Source organism: Pseudochaenichthys georgianus, chromosome 21, assembly GCF_902827115.2.
Source record: "Pseudochaenichthys georgianus chromosome 21, fPseGeo1.2, whole genome shotgun sequence".
Taxonomy (NCBI): domain Eukaryota; kingdom Metazoa; phylum Chordata; class Actinopteri; order Perciformes; family Channichthyidae; genus Pseudochaenichthys; species Pseudochaenichthys georgianus.
Window position 1 is genome coordinate 14,877,958 of NC_047523.1, and position 26,325 is coordinate 14,904,282.

The 26,325-nt window shown below is 43.3% G+C and overlaps 1 protein-coding gene across 1 annotated transcript in view; it reads left to right on the plus strand.

Annotated features, from left to right (window-relative positions):
- Window positions 1-8,569, plus strand: part of wnt6b (wingless-type MMTV integration site family, member 6b) — a 29,214-nt gene extending 20,645 nt beyond the window's left edge. Inside the window, exons 4-5 of the mRNA XM_034109381.2 lie at window positions 3,566-3,870; window positions 5,383-8,569. Coding sequence (XP_033965272.1) covers window positions 3,566-3,870; window positions 5,383-5,844 — 767 coding nt within the window. The 3' untranslated portion in view covers window positions 5,845-8,569. The remainder of the gene's footprint in view (window positions 1-3,565; window positions 3,871-5,382) is intronic.
- The last annotated feature ends 17,756 nt before the right edge of the window (window positions 8,570-26,325 follow it).

Genomic DNA, 26,325 nt, shown 5'->3' on the forward strand with positions numbered 1-26,325 from the left:
AGTATTACAAGCATATGTGCTAATTCCTGCAGATAGTACTTCTGGAATTAGAAGCAGACGTAGACAGGCCCAGACACCCACAGTGGCAGAGAATTTGTTTGGAATTCATGTCTCCGAGGAAAATATGAAACAGGGTGCCTCAAATCATCAGAATTTTGATAGCTTTTACGCATAACAATACTCCTTTCTCTGCAATGTATCTCTTTTTGAACCCATATATTCTCCCTCTGTTTAATTAGCTTGCTTAAGGTTACTGAAACTTTATTTCAAATAAAGTAAAGTGCTCTTGTGCTTGAATTAAATGTCTATTGACACGATGACTTCCTCATGCAGATTTCCTGTACTAAATGCAGTGTTCCTAGTGTATCTGAGGACATCTGGTCAGGCTCTTAGCTAGTTTGGACACAGCTCATATTGTAATTATGTTGAGTTGTGTGCTGTTTCACACATGTGTCTCTTAATAGCTCTGAGGAGGTTTTGGAGAGGACACATCTTGATTTGAGTATGTTGCTGCTCTTGATAATCTTAGCCATATTCTGCTGAACAGCAGGAACAGCTAGGTGTGGTCCTAACCCTTCTGCAAGGAGGTTAAGCAGCACACACACACAATGTTCTACATGCTCCACCATGCACATTCAAAGACACACAAACAATATTAAGAGATTTATTGTATCTGCCCGCAAGTAACGCTCATCTCAAACTAACCGTAAGAGAAAAAAACACAGAACTTGTTCATTTAACATCAAAATACAAGAGACAAAATATGTGAGGATTTGACTTAAAATGCATACATCTACACAAAGCAATTCAGATGCACATTAACACTTAACGATAAACGTTCAAAAACATTTCTGGGTGTTGGGGTGTACAGCTGGTATTGATATTATGGCTTTCTTGGGTGTGCATGTCTCGTCGCACTCCACCCATTTCGTGTGTTACCAATTCTAATGAATCCCATTCACTGAATCATGAGATATGGAGTTGGCAGTGTTGACATGGTGACTGCACGCTCCCTGCTTTCCAGCCCTTAGAAATAAAAGCCCTTCACTTAGTTTCCGCACACATACAAAGGTCCACTAAGTGGCATTATTTCTTTCCCCCTCTCATTCTTTCTAACACATTATGTCCTGTGCCATTTCGATTACTTTCTTGTTTCTAGGCGAAATCTTTACACACTTGTTTTAAACAAATCCTGTGAACAGAAGGAAATACAAGCATTACTCTGTCTGTCACCTCAGTGGTTCTCAGCCCGAAGCCTTTCAAATATTCTGACAAAACACTTACCATTATATAACGGACTTATTTTGCCAACAGGGACAGTTGGCCAACTTTATAATTCTAAAAAGCAAACAAGCACTCCGGTCCCAGCTGTGTGCATCACTTTTAATTGTCCCCATTTTTGTTGCTTCTTGCAACGGTTTTTTTATTTGCAGCATTTTTCGCCAACTTGGTGAATGTTTTCTAAATTCTACGCATGTGTTGTAAATTTGGTAAAAAATGTAGTTCATTTTATACATTTTGTTGCTTAGCAAGGTATAATTTAACCCAGGTTTTTAACAAAAAATATGGATGTTTTTAAAGCCAGTGATATAACAGTGACAAATAAAAAACGTATCTAATGGCGCTTTTCCACTGCAGCACGTAGCATGGTTTGAGTTGGCCCGAAACGCTTCTTTTTGCTTTTCCACTAGGGTTAGTTCCGGCTCAGGGTACTTTGCCACCTTTTTTCTGGCCCTCCAAAATCGAGGTTCTTACCGGGCCAACAAGCGGGTTGACGTAAACGACTCTCGGAGCAGACTCTCGACTGCTGAATGGTCAGAGAGAATCGCTGGCAAGGGAGCTACAACTACAACAAAATGAACATATTTTACCGTGATTTAATTGTAATACACGTTTCAAAATGATGCCGAAGTAACAACATACTGATACCGGTCTACAGACAAGACGGCAGGCGAAAAACCTTTTAAAATACGTGTTTTCTGAATGGAGATCAGATCGATCAGGCTAAGCTAACGTTGTATATGCTCCGTCCACACTCACAACAACGGCCTACAGACATAAATAAACCAGCGATTGTATTCGCCATGACACAGGCAGTCTGTGGTTTGTTCTTGTTTAACTTTTGTCTAGTTTCTGAACAGATATGAAGAGCTGTGAGCTCTGAGTGCTAACAGCTAACCGCTGATGTTTTGGTTTTGTGATTCGCATTGAAGATGACGTCACGGCAGTTTTACGCAGCCTCGCTCCGCCCGCCGAACAGCCGATCACCCCGCTTACACTGCGTTACTATAGTTACTACCCCAGGTACTAAACTGTAATGGAAACGCAGCATAAAGGGAGCCTGGCCTACCAAGGCCTAACCATACCGTACTAAGCCGTGCTAGGTCCTGCAGTGGAAAAGCGCCACTAATGTACCCGACAAAGACCACAAAGAATGCATTAGATATTTACGACTATGCATTCTCTTGTTTCAGCCCAGTAGGTCACTCAGAATCTGTCATAGCTGCAATAACTGAGGATAAAGACGTGTTGAGCTGAGGGGTAAGAATGATGCTGTAGCCACCGGCAAGGACAGACGATCAATTTGCAGTTGTGGTTGGACATGCCTTTAGCGAGGAGTGTAAAGCTCTGAACCAGAAATAAACCAGCAGCTGTGGTGTGTATGAGTGTGCATGAGAGAGTGAGAGATAGCCATGCTCTCAGCACCACAAATCCAATGACGCCTGTGATTGTAGTAATGGACCAGGAGTCAGAGAAAGATGCTTTCATCCTGTTCCATGAAGCTGCAATATGGACTGACTGGAAGGAGAGACAGATGCCTGGATAAATGGATGGATGGAAACTAGCTTCTTTCACTTGTAGTTGTCTGTCTCTTTTCTCCAGTTGTTGTCCTGTGATTGATTAGGAGGAGTATGATCAACAAATGTCTAAAAGTGGTTCGGTGTAATTTAAGTGTCTGCTTTTGACACAGGCATATAAAGAAGTCTGTGCCTTTGTGTATTTAGCACATTTGGATTGTTAAGTCTAATTTCCAAAACATATCAGTTGAAATGAATGGCCCTGTTTTCAACCACCTGTTAACATTTAGTTTTTAACATATAGTATCCTATTACATGAAGGGATTTTGGGAATATGCGTATGCTACCTTTTGCTTATAGAAACAGCTAAGTTAGCCTTGTCTTGGGTTTAGCGTCCTGGATTTTGAAAGAGAACCAGACACTAACTATATAATTACAAAGATCCTCCAATGATCTTCCACAGCCATGGGCACATAGAGCATGTGACCAGCCTTTTTGTTAACCCCAGAAATAATCCTTTTGGAGCAAGTTTGACATCTTGCCTTGTAATATTTGTGCTTTTTTGGTAGTGAGTCTGCCATGTTTGTAACTTCATGCTGGATGCATGTCAACTCTTAGTTCTTGATTGCAACATTTGCATATGCCCAAAAGCGTCCTGAACATAAGAAAATATAAGTATGCTGCATTTTATTGACCTATGTGCCAACCAAACTTGGGAACCATTAGATACCATAACACCCCTGTTGTGTCTGTCCATTCTACGGTAGATATCCGGGAGACAGCGTTTGTCTATGCCATCACAGCGGCCGGTGTGACCCACGCCGTAACCCAGGCCTGCAGTATGGGCGACCTTCTGCAATGTGGCTGTGAAGCGACCAGGAACAGGGCACCTCCGGAGCAGTCCTCATCTTCCCCCCCTGGGGACGGAGTCAAGTGGGAGTGGGGGGGCTGCGGGGACGATGTGGAGTTTGGTTATGAAAAGTCAAAACAGTTCATGGACGCTAAGAGGAGACGGGGCAAGAGTGATATTAGGACACTCATTGACCTGCACAACAACGAAGCTGGGCGACTGGTAAGACATTGTTTCAGAATTACTATTACTAATTACTGTTCTGTATTAAACACTGATGTGATATTTCATGATACTCTCAAACATTTGAGCAGCAAAGGTGTTGCTTATGCTGTGGAATGTTCCATCATTCCACGGACATGCAACAAGAAAGACATTGCCCCCAGCCATATTTGTGTAGTGGAGTAAGCTGATATTCTAACAAGAATCAGGTTTCTGAAACACAAAAACAAGAGCGTGCCAAACATTTTGTTTTCAAGCCTCCAAGGCAGGTAGCTTCTAAGGTTTCCACAGCCCCTGTATAAGTTTAAAGTTCCTCTTTGTTGCCTGTATGAATGCAGAGTGAAGTATGGCCTCCATAAGTCAACATGCTACGGAGAGACTCAAGATGAAGTAGCTATTGAGAGAAGTTAATTATGTTCATTTGAGATACAGCTCGGTAAATCTTCCCATTTACTTTTAGCTGTCAGTGTTTCTTCTCTGTTTGTTACACCCACTTTCAGAAATATTGACACATGCACGAGCGTCACAAAGTTCACTTTAGCTGGGGTCAAAGGCAGGTAGAGTGAAGAGGGGAGGACTTTGGGACCTAGTCCAACTGTAACATTAGTGAAAACAAACCATTTCAACTAAAGGAGAGAACAGCACACAAATGCCCAGAGGTTGAGAAATAAGTGTGCTGTGATGCGTGCAAATGTCTGTTTGTGTGCAAGCATGCGTGGATACTTGTATACACGTTTTGCAAGCATGTGTGTTTGAAACGGCAGGTGTGTGTGTGTGTGTGTGTGTGTGTGTGTGTGTGTGTGTGTGTGTGTGTGTGTGTGTGTGTGTGTGTGTGTGTGTGTGTGTGTGTGTGTGTGTGTGTGTGTGTGTGTGAGTGTGTCTGTGTGATGGGTTAATTATGTGCAGTATAAGTGAATGATCTGTTGTCAAGGCTTGTTAGATGTAGGAAGGCCAGAGGCAACATGGAGGGGGAAGGGGGGTGGGGAGTTAAATTCCTTCTGAATAGCGTCGGCTTTTATCTTACCTACCTATCATTGTGTGCATTTGTGTGTGGATGTGTGTGTGTGTGTGTGTGTGTGTGTGTGTGTGTGTGTGTGTGTGTGTGTGTGTGTGTGTGTGTGTGTGTGTGTGTGTGTGTGTGTGTGTGTGTGTGCGTGTGTGTGTGTGTGTGTGTGTGTGTGTGTGTGGGGAGGTGTGTGGGGGTGTGTGTGGTTGTGTGTGTGTGGGTGTTGTGGGTGTGTGTGTGTGGGTGTGTATGTGACCTGGTGGATTTGTCTGTGATTTAACATAAAAACACCAAAATAAATGACTTTCTTTAGAGAACTCACCATTTGAAAAAAAAAGCTGTCCAGTTTCACTTTGGGTTAGAAGTTTTGAAGTTCCTTTGGTCACATTTCTTTATATTTGATCAACCTTGTTTATTTCTCCATATTAATCCACCATTTCCCCTCCCTCACCTCTCTCCTTACCCCTGCCATCCAACACCCTCCTATTCCTTATTCTCCTTTCCAGGCTGTGAAGCTCTACATGCGGACAGAGTGTAAGTGCCACGGCCTGTCGGGGTCATGCACCTTGCGCACATGCTGGAAAAAGATGCCTCATTTCCGTGAGGTGGGCGACCGCCTGTTGGAGCGCTTCAATGGAGCTTCAAAGGTAATGGGAGGCAACGACGGAAAGACCCTGATCCCTGTTGGCCAGAACATTAAGCCACCAGATAAGCAGGATCTGATCTACTCAGACGAGTCGCCCGATTTCTGCCTTGCAAATCGAAAAACTGGTTCACTGGGGACACGAGGGCGCATGTGCAACAGCACAGCCATGGATATCAGCGGCTGCGACCTGCTGTGCTGCGAGCGCGGCTACAGCGAGGAATCAGTGGTGATAGAGGAGAACTGTCTGTGTCGTTTCCACTGGTGTTGTGTGGTCCAGTGCCAGAAATGCTCGGTCCAAAAAGAGCTTAGTCTCTGTCACTGATGAACTAATGAAGTAAGGTCGACAGCAGTCAATATGACTTGGTTGATTATATTACTTATATTACTTATATTGCATTTGGAGGTGTTTGCTTTAGTTTGGTTTGTGTTAAAGAAGGATAGGGTTTGGACTTTTATGGCAAATACATTTTGATATTGCTCCACAAAATGTTGCTATTTGGTTCCCTGGAATTCAAAGAGAAATAAAAAGTGCTGCCAAAGGTTCAAAAGGTACAGAAAGTGAATGCACCCACATCGAAACAATAGGAAGTGGTTTAAATAAGTAATAGAAAGTCAACAGAGAAATGGTTCTTCTTGCTCCTTACTGCTTATGCTTCTTTCCAAACTAACAATTTTTTCTTTTTCTTTTATATGAAAAAGGACCAAAGAATGTGAAAATGTGTATTTTCCATATTAATGAAAGAGGAGGACTTTTGCTAGGAGGTTTTCTTAGTGTCACTTCCACTAATAGTTCAACAGCAGAGCTTAATGTGAACTGTGTTCTAATACCAAAGAGTTTGAGTTGTTGCTAAGCCTGTATACACTTGTCAAGCTTCCCTGTTTCACATGGCACGTGGATTTATCAGGCAAAGTTCTTAGGAATATATGCAACAATGGGTCCCTGACAAAAAGAGGTACACAAAAGCAGCCTTTGGTTTTGTCAGGTTAAGTGACAACTGCCAGCTTTTATCAGCTCTAGCTAGCCACCTTGTTACACTAATAAGCTAGTTTAAGTGCAGTCCCAACAATATTGTTTAAAGAAATAAGCAGCTATCTAAATAAATATGAGCTAAATCGATTCTATAAGCAACTAGCTAGTAACAACAAGTAACTCAGCTATTTAGCATGCTTTTTAGGCTATTTAGCAAACATGTTGGTCTTTTTTCTCTCTACTACTTGCTTGCTATTTTCTACTGTGTCAAAAGCATACAGAAAAAGGGAAAGGGTATCACAGTATCATTTTTGAAGAACACTGTCAACACCATGTTTTGAAGGTGTAGATCTGGCCTGGCAGCAAATACTGTTATTTATATAAAGATATGATGACAAGACTACTCACTTCCATCTCTCTCAGAAGCACTTTGGACATGATGGACTCCTTCAATAACCTAAACCCTTTGCGGTCGCCCGTTTCTATTAAACCAAAAGAGAAACCTTCATTCACATTGTTCGGTATGGAGAAAATGTATATAATGTATTTTGTTTATCTGTTATGATATACAGGGCTAATGTAATAATGCACTTTGGATGTTAGCTTTCGTTTGATGCTGTATTTGGATATGTGTGTGAGTGTGTGAGAGAGGAAGTGTTTAAATGTGTTTGTGCAGTTTGGCCAGTTATCACCGTATCCTTCAGTTGACATTATATATCTTTCAGAAGCTGTCTGATGTTAAACTGCATCATGTTGGTTATTAAAAGCACACTGCTCTTTGACTCTCAGTCTCTGTGTGAGGCAGACAAGATCTTTTATTTGTTCCTTTTCAGAGAAGGTATGTTCCATATAAACCTGTCATCTCATTTACACCTGGATTTTATTACCAGACAATGTACAGTAAGTATACTGAGCTATAATAATACATTGTCTCCGGTTTTTCCCTTAAGGAAAATCATCTCGTTCTGATCTTAATGTGTGTGTTTCAGGAAGCTATCATAATTCAAATCCGACCGTTACTGTTTCTTTCATTATCTGCTGTATGACTTTTTGAAGAGCCAAACAAAAGACCAGTGTAAGGATGGCTGTATGACTTAAATACGTGCAGAGCCAATCACAAGGACAAGACACAGCTGGGGAGGGCGGGATAAACACAAAGGCACCAGGTTGTAAGAATAAGGTAATCATACAGGCAGGAACTGACATAACGCAAAGGGTGATCACTTTTCAAAATAAAACAGGAAACACAGACAGATTGATAAAGTGAAAGCAAGAAGGAATCACTCATCCATTTTAAGCTTAAATCCATACATGACCAAGGCCCCTATGTCATGTCAACACAATGACTTTAATTGTTTGCACATTGAACCTGTGCAACTTATTAAACTGTTACAGTAGGATTACTGTAGGATGATTATTGCAGCAACAGCTGTTTGTATTTTTTTGTGGAAAGAACACACATGTATTTAATATTTTATTGAGATCATAAAATAAAAAATGCAAACACAGTGTTAATGGAATGGACGTAATATACATACTTACATGGTATTTAAGGTATCTTACATGGTATCTTGGTGACATGATTTTCTTTTAGTCATTGTTACTGTAACTTTCATTTAGTAAATAAAAGGCAGCATGATGGTGGTAAATATGAGCAACAATTGAGCTACAGTAGTCATAATATGGCATGTCTGGCTGATGTTAAGTTTGAAAGGTTTCATTTTTATAACTTTATTAGAATACAAGAATGACTCAAGAAAGAAATCACAATGACGGTGCTGTGTGTACTGTGCACTTATTTATCTGACCGGTCTAGTGACATAAATCTAATGTCTTCAGTTAAGCACATTCAAAGAACCTAGACGTACAGGTTTGGAATAAACTACAGCATGTATAGCAAGTGATTAAAAGCAAGGCGCAGAATGGCGTTGTCAGCATGATGTAAATAATGTCATAAAAAATATTATACAGTATATAACTAAATAATTCAATTCAATTCATCTTGGCTTTTGTTTGTGTCAAATCATTGTCCCCTTGATTTTTCATCTATTTAAAGATTTATATTGTCCATGTTTGGTTTACATTTCATTATGCTCTTCATTTTGTTATTCATCAGAAGTATTTTCATATCTGGATGTTATGTTATATTTTTCGTCTTGCATAGAACTACCGTTTGACTCACATTCAATAATCTATTCAAATAAAAAGTAAAACATTCTTGTTTTCATATCATCTCATCTTTTTGTCTGGGATGTGTAAGGCGGCCAACCCGTGCAAATCTGTACAACAGACCAAAACACTTCCATTAGGAGACACTTTCAAAGTCTTCACAACTTGACAACACATCAGCAACATTTAGAAACCATTTACCAACTTGACGAGCCATGTGGAATATTTTAATAAAAACAATGCATAAACAAAACGTTGCAAATAAAAAAACGGAAACAGGGTCACTAAAAGGTGATGCGAAGAGCTGTGACCGGAGCAGTTGTTGACGTTCGGGTTTTATACATTTGGCCCACTTTTAGGAAACGAACCTAAAATGTACGTTGTATTGGCTTGTTTTAACAATGTGATCGCATGATTCCTTCTGATATTATTTATTTTCTGGAAGCTAGCTAGCTAATATAGCTTATTGGGTCATTATACATTTCACATTTCACATATACTATGTCTATGTTATAGACATAACACTTTCAATTATGAATGAGTGACAGTTGACCAACTTTATAATTCCTGAATGTCTTAAAAATGTTTTAAACTGCTGGACGTTTCTTCCAATGGTAGTGTTTTGGGCCGTTGTAACACATGTGATCCTGTTGGCCACAGATATGACTTGATGAGACCCTTCTTTTCTTAATTGAATAGTGATGAATGTTTCAGTATGTTTGTACGGAATACAAACTACTGTATGTTCACATACACAGGTGCGCATACAATTAACAAAGTACAAAGACTCCATGCACAACATGTGTCAATTCAACATTTTGTATTTATACAGAAACATTCCATGTCAAACCTCTTTACTAAATAATCGATCAAAGCAGCCAAATAAAATATAGACATCACATATTTAGAGACTTATTAAAAAACAGGCACAGGGCCGAGTCAGGTTTTAACTTCAGTGATGGTTATCACCAAACTAGATCCCTTCTGCAACTCAGCAAAAAGAGGTGTTGTTTTGAGGTATCTTTACCGTAGAAAGGAAAAGACAAAGAGGAAAAAAAAAGTCAGCCTGAATTGGTTTAAGCTGTACAAGTTGACACAAGTTCATATTTTCCTGGAATTTGTTGCACGGTGGTGTGTAGAAAAGTTGGGCCAGTTTAAGACATGGAGAGGTGGAAGAAAATACCATGGGGCACTTGTCTCCTCATATCTTCCCTTCTGTAGATCCTTTGCCCTCTCCTATTGTCTCTTTATATGCCTTTATTTCCTCCTCCATTTCTTCCTATCCTTCTCTCTTGGGTCCTTTCCTTTCCTTTGCTTAGCTCTCCTCGTCTTTTCTCCAGTTCTTGTCTTGTCTTTTCTCTCTCCTCTCCTCTAATATACTTATCTCACTTCTCTTTTCTTCTCTGTGTCATTCTCTCCTCATCTTGTTTAGTTCTCTCGGCTCCTGTCCTCATCTTGTTGTTTTACCTCCTCAATTCCCTCAATTTGTCTCTCCTTTCCTCATCTTGTCTCCCATCATCTCGTGTCTTTTCTTCTTCCCTTCTCATCTTGTTTCCTCTCATCACCCTTCCTTGTTCTTTCCTTTTGTCTCCACATGTATGCTGTCCCAATCTTTTCTTTCTTCGTCCCTTTTTCTACTTATGTCCTTTAACTTTCATCTCCTCTCCTCCCTTCTGCTTATCTTGTTTTGTCCCCTCTCCACTAGCCTCCTCTCCTCTTCTCTCTCACTGTCTTAAAGCTCTACAGGCATACACTGCTGCATGGGGGAAGCCAGAGAAAATAGACAAGTGAGGAGATATAGTTATTAGAGCATTGGTATAAATATGGTAGTCTGTCGACATCTGTGTGCATGTGGCTGCATGTGTCTGTCTTTGTCAGTGTGTGTGTGTGTGTGTGTGTGTGTGTGTGTGTGTGTGTGTGTGTGTGTGTGTGTGTGTGTGTGTGTGTGTGTGTGTGTGTGTGAGTGTGTCTTTCTGTGTGTGCAGCCAGGTTAGAATGGCTGTATTTTTCCAAGAAATCATGCCTACAGAGTGCAACAAGGGCACTACTTTAGATGTTTTACACACACACACACACACACACACACACACACACACACACACACACACACACACACACACACACACACACACACACACACACACACACACACACACACACACACACACACACACACACACACACACACACACACACACACACACACACACACACACACACACAGCATTAATGAAGGGTTGCCACAGTAAATGGATCTATAGTGATATGCTGCAGACAGTCATTTCCGAAGATCAGTCAGATAAGTAGATTCCTCCTAGAGTCCTAGGTGGTCTGCTGCCTTTATTCACCATGCAGTACCTGTACATGTGTGTGTGTTTGTGTGTGTGTTCCCTTGCTGAAAAACAAGAACAAAACCTTAAAACATGGATAGAAAAACTAAGAAATGTGTGTTTGGGGAAATGAGTGACAAGGGAGGGGATATTATTAATGCATAGAGCAAAAGGGGAAGGAGGGAAACTAGGAGAGACAGATAAAGAGGGAAAACGAGACACACAGAGAGAACTTAGAGGTAACCCGACACTATAATGCTCCTCCATTTGTGTGAACTCCTCCAATTCTCCATCAATCTAGCAGTGAGATGTTGCTTACACAAAGAGCACATCTCGAGATCAACTCGGATTTTCATCTGATAGCAACGACTGTAATTACAGGAGTGGGAGAAACCCACACATATGTTTAATACAGACAGTGAAATTAAGCAATCTTGCTTGTTTTAAACATGAAATATGCACTAAAAGTATAATTTGACATGCTTTCAAGATTCTCGCATTTGCACACATCCACATGAACACACGCGCGCACACATGACCTCCGCTTTGGCTCGGTGTGGTTTTGGAGAGACAGTGATCTTTATGAGTTAATGCAGGCCCTGGAGGTGATGGCTCAGCTGCTGCACAAGTTCCACGGGCCACCCAGCTAGCATGCCAATGCTAAGAGATTTAATAGTCCATTATGTGCAAGACATTGCATCTCAGTCTTTTAGACCCAGCTTGCCTCAGGACCCTAAAATGACATTTACTGTACAACAAAACACATCAGGAGTAAGACTTATCACGCACAGGGTTGTTCCCCAAACATGAACGTTAAGCCAGATAAATTGCCCTGCAGATAAAGCCCGGCTAGCTTTTTAAAAAAAAAAATGTATTTTGGCAAATATCCTCCTTCAGAAATATACTGTTAGAGAAAATATGAGCGCTTTCCTCAAGGAAACCTGTCATCATTGCAACATCCTGAAATAACACTTGCTGCCTTGAGAAACACTCGCTGACCCCCATCGTTGTCGTGGGTGGATAAACACTGAGATGACCTCGCAATGTATCTCATGTCTTTTACCCCCCGCCTCCCCGAAACTCCCCGCATCTGTCCCACATCCCTCTCTGTCACGTCTTCCTCGGTATTGTGTCATTTATCAAACTCTGAAACTGTCTCCTCCCCTTCCCTATGTTATCTTGGGTTGTGAAAACATGGCCGACAGAGGTTGGTGGGAGATGAGGGTGGTTGGTGTGTCGGGGGGGAGATCTGCTGTCTATTGTGGCTGCTTTGGCTCATTTCTGTGTGAGACAGGGCAGGTTCTTTCTTTTTAGGACAGAGACAATAAACATGTTTCTTTGTGTAACAACAGTCGTGGAATGCCTTGATGGGAAGCAGACGCAGCTTCCAGGAGTCTTCGCAGATGTGCATGGGACAACTTGTGATCAGCATACAGTGCAAGGACATTTGGGGAAATTGAGTGGGAGATAACCTCTCTGCACAACACAGCCATAAAGGCATCATTCATTGACCTTTGACCTCAGTAACATGTGTGCAGCTTCTACTAAACCAAACAGATTACTAGTTTCTAACCTAAGCTTTTACCATCAAAACAGGAGAAGACACAGAATCACAGGAGTCAAACAAAAAGGGCTTCTCACCATTGCATCTACAGGTAACACATTCAAAACCAAATGTGCCACACAGGCCTACAGATGAACACTACTCACACACCAATACACAGACCACTAGATACTCAAAATGATGTCTCTCTGTCTGGAGCAGGAGAATTGAGAGAGTGCAGAGTAGAGTGACTGACATGCTGCAGGAGTAAAAAAAAAAGGAGTAATGTCATCTTGTGGGCCAATCAGGAAGCAACAATCAGCACACTGGGCCAATCAGGAGGCAGTCAATCTGAAAAACAGGCAGCACTTGCATACTCTCTAACTCACACAAATGCACGCACGCACACGCACACACACACACGCACACACACACACACACACACACACACACACACACACACACACACACACACACACACACACACACACACACACACACACACACACACACACACACACAACATTGACTGAAATTCTTCATTTTGAACACAAGATGGCGTCCTTGTAACAGGCAGTTCATTTAGTACTACACGTCTAGCATACTCTGGATGACTGACAGCACTGAGAGGACTGCTGGTTATCATACCATGATTAAAAAAAGGTATCACCAAATGAAAATTAAAGTTGATTGAAATCAAGTGGAATACACCATAGTAAGATCATTACAATAAAGCTTAAGCTATCCTTCATTTGGCATGCCTTCATTCTGCTCTATATAGCCAAGGATCAGACCTTGTGTGCTTTTGTTTGTCTGTGTGCTTGTAAGTTAGCATTCCTTTTTATGCATGCGAGAAAAATGAATACATATTTTTATCAAAGTATTAGCTTACTAACTCATATTATTGTCCATCAGATCTTTTTATGGCAATCTCGTTCTTCACGTTAAGACTTTGTAAATGCAGTCTTGAGTTGGCTCTGCCTGCTACCTTGTGACCCTTTATAGTTGAATTATGCATACAAACACAGAAAAACACATATGTCAAAACACACACACACACACACACACACACACACACACACACACACACACACACACACACACACACACACACACACACACGCACACACACACACACACACACACGCACGCACGCACGCACGCACCACACACACACACACACACACTCAATGTACACAAACAAACAAGCGTGTGTATTCTTCCCCAATTAGAGATATCTAGGGGTTAGTAAGGCATGAAGAAAAGCATTACTGATTCTTCTGAACCAAAACTCTGAGTGAGTTATTTGTGTTTGTGTGTTTGTCTCTGTGCGAATCTATACATATTTAGCATTTTGAACAGAGCCTTCACGTTATCAGAGTAGGTAGTCTCATCCATTCCACTACTTTTCCAAACAAGTTACAGACAACTTCTTCAGATCAATAATAATAAAACACATTCAATGCTGTTCTTTGGTGTGGTGGTCTGTTTAGTGTTTTAAATTGCTTATAGTTACGTATAGTATGTGATAGGCCAAGAGGCAAGACCTCTCTAAGTGGTTGACCAATTGCAACAGAGCCAGTCAGCTAACCAATCAGGCAAACCTTATATTTTTGTTAAAAAAGGCAGAATATTTGAATTATTTTGACTTTAGTTAAAATCAGAGAAACATGTCTTGATGGGTTTCACAGTGTGATACATGTCAAAGTTAGGTCTGAAACCTTTCAAATATGTTAAATGTTAGAACATTATAACATAATATATTTATAAATATAAAGCATCTGGTGTTATAATGTATATAACACACATAATAAAATAACATTTGTGATAGTTTTTTTCCAAAAATAACTATAAATCTATCCATGTTGTTTTTGTGGCAATTTGATAAAATGAAATGTAATACCATTCCAAGTGAGCTGATTAAATTACTGCAGTACCTTTGGTTTAACCAAGATGATATAATCTGACTCTTTTGCTCTTTCCCAAAAAATACAACCCAATAAATATTATTTTCCGTTCACAAGGAGAAATAAGAAAATCACAGACTTTTAGAATGTTTTGTTCAAGGATCCTCCGTGAAGTTTTACCTCCCCTCAGGCATGTGTTCTCTGTACATTCTGTGAATCGTCAGGATGAACCAAAATAAAGCAAGTTCTCACAACCCCAGGTTACTTCATTCCCCGCAGTGATGGGTTAATTGATAACAACCACACTGGGGTTTCGGCATGGGGATTACAACACAGATAAAATAGCAAGAAACAGCTACGTGACTGCTCTAATACCCTGCATGTTCAAGGTTCAAGATTTTTTTATTTTGTCATACGAACATAGCTACAGTGTAGTTATGACGATGACAATCTTAGGTCACAGGCTCCTCCAACAACAACACAATAAAACAGGTAAACAGACAAATATAGTGCAAGTAAATAGTAAATAGTAAATACAAAGAGGAAAATACTTTAAAAAAGTGAAAGTGAAATAGTGCAATAAGAGTCTATATGCAAGTTATTGGAATATGATATATTAGATAAACACATAAATAATTTCTCAATTGCAGGCAGATGAAATGTTATGGATGTTGTTTCAACAGTTGCAGGTGTTTAACGGATGTTGTTTCAACAGTACAGGGGGGTATACTACGAAGCAGGATTTTCGCTTAGCCGGCTAAATTCAGGGGAAACTCCGGCTTTCCGGTCCTACAAAGCTGGTTCTCTTTTTAGCAGGCTAGATCTCCATGGTAACTTATGCTTAGCGGCTAACCTGGTCGGGACCAGGTTAGGTTGCAGGCTAAGAGATCAACTCAGTGAAAGCACTGCCTGCTGACCAATCAGAGCTCAGTGTGCGGAGTTTAAAGCGATCAAGTCATATTACAGGAGAAACGAAATACAGAAAAGCTGCCGTTGCAGGAAAGACGGCCGGCAAAAATCACCGACTGTGTGAACGTGAACATTAATATAATATCACCTCCCATCTTCAGAGCAATCTGACTATTATAACATTAGCGTTAAGAAAGCTTACTTACATATCGGCCACAACATAAGTAACTGGATCAGAGTACATTAAGTACAGTCCGCGGCATATCACTTCATCATATATCTCCTTATCTGAGTCAGCTGAGCCGTATCTGGCCGTGCAACACTAATGCAGAAGTATTATTTTAAGCAACACATTAAGTTGAGGAAACACTCGAGACAAATGTAATTAAAGTCAGATCGTGTTTTAGACGGGGCAGTGATATCATAAACCTGTTAATGTACGCATTCAAACACTTTTTCTTTTTCCAGCTGTATTCACCTTGCAGGTGCAGCTCTGTGGCTTTTATCCTGGATAAAGTGTTTAAGTCATGGATGTTTAAAGTTTAACTTCTTCATTTTTGACTAGTATTAACGTTCACTTTTCATTCAGGAAGTATGACGCTGCGCTGTCAGTGCGCTTCTCCATGTTTGTGATTGGTCGAATGCTCCAAATACCACCCCTTTCATGTGAACGCGCACCTAACTAGATAGGACACGGCTGGCTTGAGCGATCCACTTGATAACCAGCGTCGTAGTACAGTTTAGCGAGAGCGCGTATGTTTTGGATTAGGCCAACCGGCTAACTCAAACATATCCAGGTTAGGTTGAACCAGCTTCGTAGTATAGGCCCCAGGTCTTTAACAGATGTTGTTTCAAAAGTTCTGTCAAGGTTCGGGAATATTAGGTCTCAAATGCAGTTTAACAAGGGAAGCGGGTTTAAAAACAAAAGCGAGGTTTATTTAAAAAGCTGTTGACATGAAAAAACAAGACAAAAACCATGAATCATAAACAGGTAGCACGAGGTAAGTAACAAACATGGAGGGTGAGAAAAGACAACAAACCGACATGGAGCATAGGGGAAGACAAGACTAAATACACAGAAGGGTAATCAAAGGACAAGACACAGCTGGGCAGGGGAGGTAGAAACACAAGGGCAGCAGGTGAACACAATGAGACAATCAGACACAGGAGGGCAAACACAGGAAGGAAAACAAGACACAGGTAGAACAGAATTTCAAAATAAAACCATGACTAGACAGACAAAAACTAAAATCGTGTCATAACTCCCCCCCCCCCATAAGGTACGGATGGATGAAGGGGGTCCGGAGGGTGGGTTTGGGCTGACAGCCCGGGGGCACGGCAGAGGACCAGGAAAGGTTCTCGGGCGGACGACCCGGGGGCAAGGCAGAGGACCAGGAAGGGGTCTCGGGCGGACGACCCGGGTGCAAGGCTGAGTTCAAGGAGGGAGTCTCGGGCGGATGGCCCGGGGCAAGGCAGAGTTCAAGGAGGGGGACTCGGGCGGATGGCTCTGTGGCACGGCAGAGGCACAGAAGCGGCTAAGGCCCGGCGGGCATAATCAGGGAGCCGGGCACAAGGACAGGCCGGGTTCGTGGCCGACTGGATCACCGGCGGAATAGGATCTGGTGTCGGCGGGACACCCGGCAGGACAGAGTTCATAGCCGGCGGAGCCACCGGCGGAGCCACCGGCGGAGCCACCGGCGGAAGCACCGGGAGCAGGAGTTGGCGGGACCCCCAACGGAACCGGAATTGGCAGGGAGTTGGCAGGAAACCCGGCAGAGCAGGTGTCGGCGGGACTCCGAACAGGACAGAACATGGTGTTGGCAGGACCCTCAGCGGAACCCCCAACGACACAGGACATGGAGTTTGCAGGACCCCGGACGAAACAGGTGTCGGCTGGACCGCCAATGGATAAGGGACATGAATTGGGACCTGGGTCGGGACTTGAGAAAGCGGGACCCCGATGAAGAAAATACATGGGTCGACATGAGCTTTTCAATGTTTTGGCCTACAATGTTGATCAATACATGGTTTCTGGCACATTTGGGGTCGAGGAATTCTGTAAAGCCTTACGATTGAGGGCGGTGCAGCTGCCGTACCAGGCCTTGATACAGCCAGTCAGGATACTCTCTATGGTGCACCTGTAGAAGTTGCAGAGTATCCTGGAGTCCATGTTGAACCTCCTCAGCCTGCGGAGGAAGAAGAGCCGCTGTCAAGCTTTTTTGGTGATGGTGGTAGTGTGAAGAGTCCATGTCAGGTCCTCAGTGATGTGGAGACCGAGGAACCTGAAGCTGCTGTCTCTCTCCACTGTAGTCCCATTGATGGCGAAGGGGGCGTGTCCCTCTCTCTGCTGCTTCCTGTAATCCACAATCAGCTCCTTGGTTTTGCTGACATTGAGATGCTGGTCTCCCTTGAAAAAGAGATTTATGATCTCAAGGAACCAATCTGGTTGACTAAAGATTTGAAATGAAATGAAAATGGAGGTTGTTATCCTGGCACCAAGATGTGAGGTTTTCGACCTCCTCTCTGTACGCCATCTCGTCGCCGTCCGTGATCTGGCCAATGACGGTCGTGTCGTCAGCAAACTTCACGGTGATGTGTCACTGGCACTGGAAGGTACAACACACATTAGATCCACAGCATGGCATTAGTGGTTGTGCGGTTTGTAGATTATTAAGATTGTAAATAAGAGAATAATATATGCCAATCATAGGGAAGAAATCCATTCAAAAAATGATATCCTTTTGTCAAAGATTCCAAAAAGTGTAATATTGTTGATTTAGCCAAGTACAGAGGTGGAAGAAGTACTCTTACAGGTCCTATTATGTGACATGTCTACATGCTATAATGTTCAGAAAGGTCTTTATTTTTCTCATACTGTTACTTCAAGGCTGGATTATTGTAACTCCTTATTATCAGGGTGTACCAAGAAGTCAGTCAAGTCGCTTCAGCTGATTCAAAATGCTGCAGCTCGTGTACTAACCAGAGTTAGGAAAAGGGACCACATTACTCCTGTTCTGGCTCCCTATAGAACACAGGATAGAATTTAAAATTCTTCTTCTCGCCTACAAAGCCCTTAATGGGCAGGCGCCATCTTACCTTAAAGAACTCATTATACCCTACTGTCCTACTAGGGCATTGCGTTCCAAGAATTCAGGGTTGTTGGTTGTTCCTAGAGTCTCTAAAAGTACAATGGGAGCCAGAGCTTTTTCTTATCAAGCTCCACATTTGTGGAATCAGCTTCCAGTTTGTGTTCGGGCGGCAGACACCCTATCCGTTTTTAAGAGTGCGCTTAAGACTTTCCTTTTTGATAAAGCTTATAGTTAGGGCTGATTAGATTCAGCCCCTAGTTTTGCTGATATAGGCTTAGTTTGTCGGGGTACATCTTACTTCTTCCTTCTCTCTGTCTATACCCGTGTACTCTCATGTTCCGATTAACCCAGCTTCCCCAAATGTCTTTCTTTTTGGTGTCTACAGTATATACGCCGGGATCCGGAGTCATGGATGATCCTGCGGTCCAGTGCCCTGGATCACGAGCCCTGGATCTTGAGTCGTGGCTGTGGTCCTGGATCATAAGTCCTGGATGGATATCCTCGTGGATTCATCTTCCTATTATACACACATGCATTTCCAAACATTTGGACTACCTATGTTACAAATGTATTATCTCTTCAATTTACACACGGCATCTATTGCACGTCTGTCCGTCCTGGGAGAGGGATCCCTCCTGTGTTGCTCTCCCCGAGGTTTCTCCCATTTTTCCCTTTAAACTGTGGGTTTTCTCCGGAAGTGTTTCCTTGTACGATGTGAGGGTCTAAGGACGGAGGGTGTCGTATTGTCATACTGATATTCTGTACACACTGTGAAGACCACTGAGACAAATGTAACATTTGTGATATTGGGCTATATAAATACACATTGATTGATTGATTGATTGATTGATTGATTGATTCATTCATTCATTCATTCATTCATTCATTGATACTGCCTATGCTGCAGCACCTCTTTTTACCCTCTGTCTGAAACCAGAGCCCAGTCTGCTCTGATTGGTTAGCTGGCCGGCTTTTTTGTGAATGGTCAACTGCTTGAGTACAATGTGTTGGAGCGCTAGCCAATAGAAGCGCGAGTGTTACATAGTTATGTCACAATGCTACAGAAGTAAACAAAGGACTATAATGGAGGCATTTCAGGAAGGGAGGGCAGTGTGTGGGAGAGAAACCACTTTTGGAGGGAACTTTGGGATTTTAGCCTTTGCAGACCATATACATGCACAAAAAACTACAAAACACACTAAAGGGAAGGGAAAACTGCAAAAAAGTCCCTTTTAGTAAAGGGTCTCTTACTACTAGTACAAATAGTAATACAATAATTGTATGTTACAAGTAAAAGTCTGGCTTTTAAGATGTTACCTAAGTAAAAGCATAAAAGTATTTACATCAAAACATATTAAAGTACCAAAACTAAAATTATCACAGGATTTGTATACTTATTGGACCATTAATGTAAACACCATTTTAATTTAGCAGCTAGTAAAGGAGAAGCTATCCTTTAATGATCTTCCATGATCCATAATAGTAGGTCAAAATGTATTATTCGGTTTAATAATATAAACCGGCAAAGTAACTAATCTTTTCCACTTAATGAAGTGGCTAAAAAGTACAATATTTACTTCAACATTAATGAAGTGTAGTACTGTAAAAGCACGACGTAGCATAAAATGCAAAAACTCATGTACAAAAAGTGACTCAAGTAAATGTGCTTGGTTTCTTTCCAACACTGCCGGGGTCAAAGGACTCAGACAAAGAAAGGAAATGGAGAGAAAACATGCTTTCATTTTAGTTTTGAACTTTCTCTTTTTCAAACACTTCAATCACAGATGCCATCGATCTGGAATACTGATTGTCTTAACTTGAAGCCCTTTCATTTGTCTCAGTTCCCTCTGGTGTAATTGCACAGCTGTCCCTCCCTTTGCACTGTTTTATCTTGCCCTGCCTGCTCTTCACATTTCACACAAAATCACAAAACATGTGCACAAAAGAACAGACACACACCTGTGGTTATTGACAGCCTTGTGCACACTGCTCTATTTTCTTCTATGCAAATACACACACACACACACACACACACACACACACACACACACACACACACACACACACACACACACACACACACGCACGCACGCACGCACGCATACACACACACACACACACACACACACACACACACACACACACCGAGCCAAGAATTTGTGTTAGAAGTTTGTTACTAGAGTTGAGCCTTGTAATTGACTGACCTCTGGTCCGCCGCGCTCTCCTCTGCTTTGCTCATTTTCGTCAGCCGTGTCCAAAATACTCTCCAAGAAACATGAACCTGGCTTGAACTCCCTAGTCAGAGAGACACAGAGAGCAAGGGTGTGACAAACATAACTTCTGTCAGTTAATATACTGCAGTGCGGAGAAAAAAGAGCGAAGTCGAGAAAGGCCAACGCTAGCCAGAGATGGAAGACGAGGGATTTAGCGAAAAAAGCCACAAGCTATCTTTAAATTACTATATGTTGTAATTATTCCTGACCTTTGTTCATAAATCCTGTCAGAGTACCTTCTACTTAATTTGGGATGTACCAGATCCCAGGGTGACAGTAACTTTGGTTTAGGTTCTTCATAGTCGTGTGCATGCATTAAATGGTATCCATGCAACCTGCGTTGCTATTTGTGCAACAATTAAGTAAATCTTAAAAAGTTCATGGCATTAAAGGGGGGGACGCTGCAAACGAATGAATGCACATCACTGCACTACTGTGTAAAATGCACCAAAGTCCAAGCACCCAATAGGAGCTTTTTACAGTGGAAATAGCATTAATATACTTCATCACCTTTCACTTTACAAGTGTGACAAAGGACCAAAGTAACCATGGTTTTCTTCCAAGCATGAAAGCAGAGATTGAACTTTTGTTGTTAAAATTAAGTAAATATAATGGCTGCTTGCTATTACATTACATTGTACAGTATTTAGCTGTTGCTTTCATCCAAGGCAACTTACATACACTTAAACATAGAAAGTGCCTTATTGTTGTGCTGCACCATCATGTTTCACCCTCTGTTTTCGCCCAGTCTGCTCTGATTGGTTAACCGATGTTTTGGAAATATCTTGACCATAAGCATATCACGCACAATGTGTTGAAGAGATAGCCAGTAGTAAACAGAGGAGTCAAATGGAGAACTGTCGTCTGGCGTGACGACGCAATTCGTCTGGCGTGAATTTGGGGATTTTAGCCTTTGTAGACCATTTACATGCACTAAAACCGATACAACAAACTAAGGGTTAGTTATGAAACCATAAGCATAATAGGGCATCTTTTAGTATCTTCCTCATGGACATTTAAAAATACTGATTGCAGGGTCTGGGGATCAAACTCCTCATCCTTCGATTGGTAGACGGCATTTCCCCCTGAGCCACAGCAGCAAATCGTTTTCAGGTGCAAAGTTGGATACCACTCTTATGTTGGTATGCTGAGTATTAAAGGTGGGGTAAGTCATTTTGGAGAAACCAGCTCGAGTGCGCTAGAATTTGAAAATACACAGAGCCCTCCAACACACACGAACGTGCACATGACCAATGAGGGCACGAGATAAGTTTCTGCACAGATGGAAGGCTGACAGGCAGGTAGGCCATCCAGTTATTTTAGCCGGGCCGGCTCAGATGATTGGTCGTGCTTTTTACAGTACTACGGCTTCCACAGATGAAATTTTTTTATGGATTTGTTGTCAAAGCACTTTAGATATTCATTGCTATCGGGATGTTAAGAGCATTCCATGGAATATAACAAAAAGTGTATCTCGAGCCGGTTTCTCAAACTTACCTACCCCACCTTTAAGCTACAACCACCTGACAATTTATCTGTTTTAGCAAATTATTGAAAACAGGGGTTTATACTAGCACAGCTTTTTTTTTAACCTTTTTGTAGTTTGTTACTTTGATTGTCAGCTATATTACGTAAAAACTATTGGCCCAATTTTCATAGGACATTTTGGAAGCTTGACATTGTTCCAGGAACAATTTATGCATTTTGGAGCAGATCCAACTCACGCGGCAGCAACACTAATTATGTTTCCCTTATGGACAGCCTTGCCAGAGGATTGAACCATCCGAGTGCCCTATTATTTAACACGTTTTTATCTTGTTTGTATAATCTTTACAAAAGCTGAACTTAAAGAAAACTGAAGCAGCTAGCCTATTTCTTTCCCCTTACTATCTTTATGTGAAGCAAAACTATAGGTTACTTACGTAACACCAGGGCTAAGAGTAACATGAAGTGAGATGTCTCACTATGGGATGCGCCTCATCGCGGAGCAAACAGAAGCATCAATCTCATTACGCCAATCCTGATTGGCTGGTGATCTTGACGTCAGCGTCAGGGAATTCACCCCCTATAAGTAGCTTGCGCCACGACGCATGCGTCATTCAAAAATAAGCACCTCTTCTCGCTTCACCATAGCAAGGAGGGCCGTCTGGTGAGACATCTCACTTCATGTTACTCTGAGTGCTGGGGTTACGTAAGTAACCTATAGTTCTCATTCATAACACTCTGCTCGATGTCTCACTATGGGAAATTGTAGCTCCCGTATTGCCAGACGAGCTTATCTTGAAAATCACCGATCAACCAGAACTTAACAGGTAGACTCAACAAGGTGCCCAGCACTGCTCGGGCCACGCTTGGAGCGGAGACGTCTAGCCTGTAAAAGCGGACAAAAGTGAGCGGCGAGGACCAGCTCGCCGCTGCACAGATGTCTTGGATGGAAACACCCTTGAACAAAGCCCAGGATGTAGCCAGGCCCCGAGTCGAGTGAGCCTGCAGACCTGAAGGTGCTTGCAAACTCTGACTCGTATAGGCCAAAGCAATTGCCTCCACAATTCAGTGGGAGAGTCGTTGCTTAGTAACAGGCTTGCCCTTGTGAGGGTTAGCCCAGGACACAAAGAGTTGGTCATTGAGACGAAGCTCCTTTGATCTGTCCATATGTGTGTGTAAAGCACGGACTGGACACAACAGATCCTGCTGCTGCTCCCCGGAGGAAACCAGCTGCGGAGGAAATGCCTCAATGTCAATTGGGGTACACGAACCAACCACCTTTGGTGTAAAGGCAGGGTTGGGCTTCAACAACACTCTCGTTTGCCCTGGGGCGAACTGAGTGCATGAAGGATGTATAGACAGCGCATGAATATCACTGACCCGCTTGGCGGATGCCAGGGCCAGTAGCAGCACTGTCTTGAGTGACAGATGTTTCATGTCAGCTCCTTCCAGGGGTTCGAATGGGGTCATTCTGAGCCCATTTAAAACCACTGCCAGGTCCCATAAGGGCACCAGTGACCTGGAGACAGGGAGGAGCCTGCGAGCTCCCTTCATAAAACGGCAGACCAAAGGATGTTGGCTAGCCGTCTTACCCTCAAAGCCCACATGGCATGCAGCAATAGCAGCCAGGTACTCTCCACGATCAGTTCCTGACGGACACCAAAAAAGCCCGAGATTATGGAATTAAACCAATAAATAAAAGCAAGGATAATTGTGTGTTATTGGTGAGTAAATAACAGTGTGTTATTTTGAAAAGAATAACAAATTAGAAGGAAAAAAAGATTTAAAAAATACAGATTTCAGTATCCTGAGGCTCTGAGCCCCATTTATTTTCCTCACAGACGACAACAAAAGTCCGAAATTATACGATTTAAAATAAAAGCAATAACTGTGGCTTGATATTGAGTAAGAACATGTTTTTATGAACCACACAGCTTCCGGTCTTCCACGACCCGACCAGAGAAAAAGACGTGCTGCAGCCTGCAGGCACGAAACACGTTACCAGTAGAAATACATTGCTTTTAAAATCGTGCTGTGCAACACGATAGGTTACTTACTTACGTAACCCCAGTACTCAGAGTAACATGAAGTGAGATGTCTCACTATGGGATGCGCCTCATCGCGGAGCAAACAGAAGCATCAATCTCATTACGCCAATCCTGATTGGCTGGTGATCTTGACGTCAACGTCAGGGGAAATCACCCCCTATAAGTAGCTTGCGCCACGACGCATGCGTCATTCAAACACCTCTTCTCGCTTCAGAGCACATCTCTAATAGTAGCCGGGCTAGCTTAACAGTCCACAGACTGAACCAAAGCTAATTTCAGTCGACGGGCATTAGCCGGCTACCCTATTCTGCCTCGCAGAAGCGTACGATACTAACACACCAGTTAGTATTATAGTCAACCTCGCCGTTCTTCCTCTGGAGTTAAGGTAAGGTTTTGACTTCAAGTTAGCAACACACCAGTTGCTAGCTTGTGTTTTTTCCCCTCACTGCCGACACCACTGTAGCGGGGACGCTTTTTTCTTCTCTCTTCCGCGGAGGAGAAAAGGATTACAGGAATATTACCATACCAGGTAATATCCTTGAGAGAAAAAGACCCACGCTGTCCTTTTTCCCCCGGATTAAAGACAGATCGGTAAACACGTACCTGTTACGAGCGGGCCCTCTCCACGCCTCACGGCGAACGAGATGGACGCCTCTCTCCCTCACACCAGAGGAGTCAGGAATTCGGAGGCTCGGTGCTGCGGTTGCGGGTTGAAAGTGTCAGGCACAGACTCACACCAGATCTGTTCGTCCTGCCTCGGGCTGGAACACGCCCAGGAGGCCATTGACAACCCCGGCTCGTGCGGACATTGTGCCCGCCTCACCGTGAAGAGCCTCCACCGAAGGTTAGCACAACAAGTTAACCTGTCGGGACGGGACCCCCTCATGTCCACTGATCCGCCGACCGGCAATCAAGACACGGGGACGTCTGCCGCAGAGATGGAGCCCCTCACTGCGGTCTGGGGCTCACCGACAGCGGCACCCGCAGAACCGGAATCCCGCGCCATATCAGGCCGAGATCCGGTGGCGGCAAGAAACACGGGAACGGGGCCCCACGCTATACCAAGCTGGGGCTCCCAGCTGGACCTCACCATGGTTTCACCCGCGGAAGATGTCCTGGAGTTAGACTACATGGAGGACAAAGAGTATACCTCTGAGTTCCTCCTGTCTGACTCGGATGAGCAGGAAGACGACATCTTCATGTCATCGACTCAGGCTGCAAAGCCGGGAGCGATGGCTGCTCTCCCGGGCGATAGCACACCAGCTTCGCCCTGTCTCAGTATGGACCTACAAGCCGTGTGTCAGCACGCTGCGGCCAGACTAGACATCCCATGGCCCAAAGTGGCCAAGGAGACCTCCAGGTCCCGTTACGAGGGGAAACAACGAGGGCAAAGAGGCAACTCCTTCCGGTCTTCCCGGAGATGTTGGATGAGGTGTCGGTCTCGTGGAGAGACCGGCCCTTTAGCAACAAGGCCCCAATCCAGGGTGCCTACTCCCTTGACTGTGACGGTATGGAGAGGCTCGGCCTGCTCCACATACCACCTATGGAACCGCTGGTAGCAGCCCACCTCCTACCGAGGATGGGCCAGCCACCAAGCAGGAACCCCACGCTGCCAGCAAAAACGGACCGATTCCAGTCTACCATGACGGAACGGGCCTACAGAGCCGCAGCATTGTCCGCCAGGACTCTGAACGTTTCCTCGATGCTAACCGCGTACCAAGCCGAGCTCTGTGAGGATATGTCGAGCAATCCTGGACCGGCCACTCTGGACGAGATAGCCGCGGTCACAGACATTTGTCTCCGTGTCCAACGCTGCGCCGTCCAGGCCACGGGCAAGATAATGGGGATCATGGTGGTGCAGGAAAGAGCTAGATGGCTCAACCTCACCAACCTCCCAGAACGGGAAAAGGAAGATGTGCTTGACATGCCCATCGTTCCCGAGGGGATTTTCGGCTCCGCTCTCGCTTCCATGCAGAGGAAGTGCGAGTCGAAAAAGAAGGAAGACGAGGCCCTCCACCTCTGTCTCCCTCGAAGGGTCCAGCCGCTGCCTTTGCAATGGCGGCCCTTCGCCCAAGCTGCA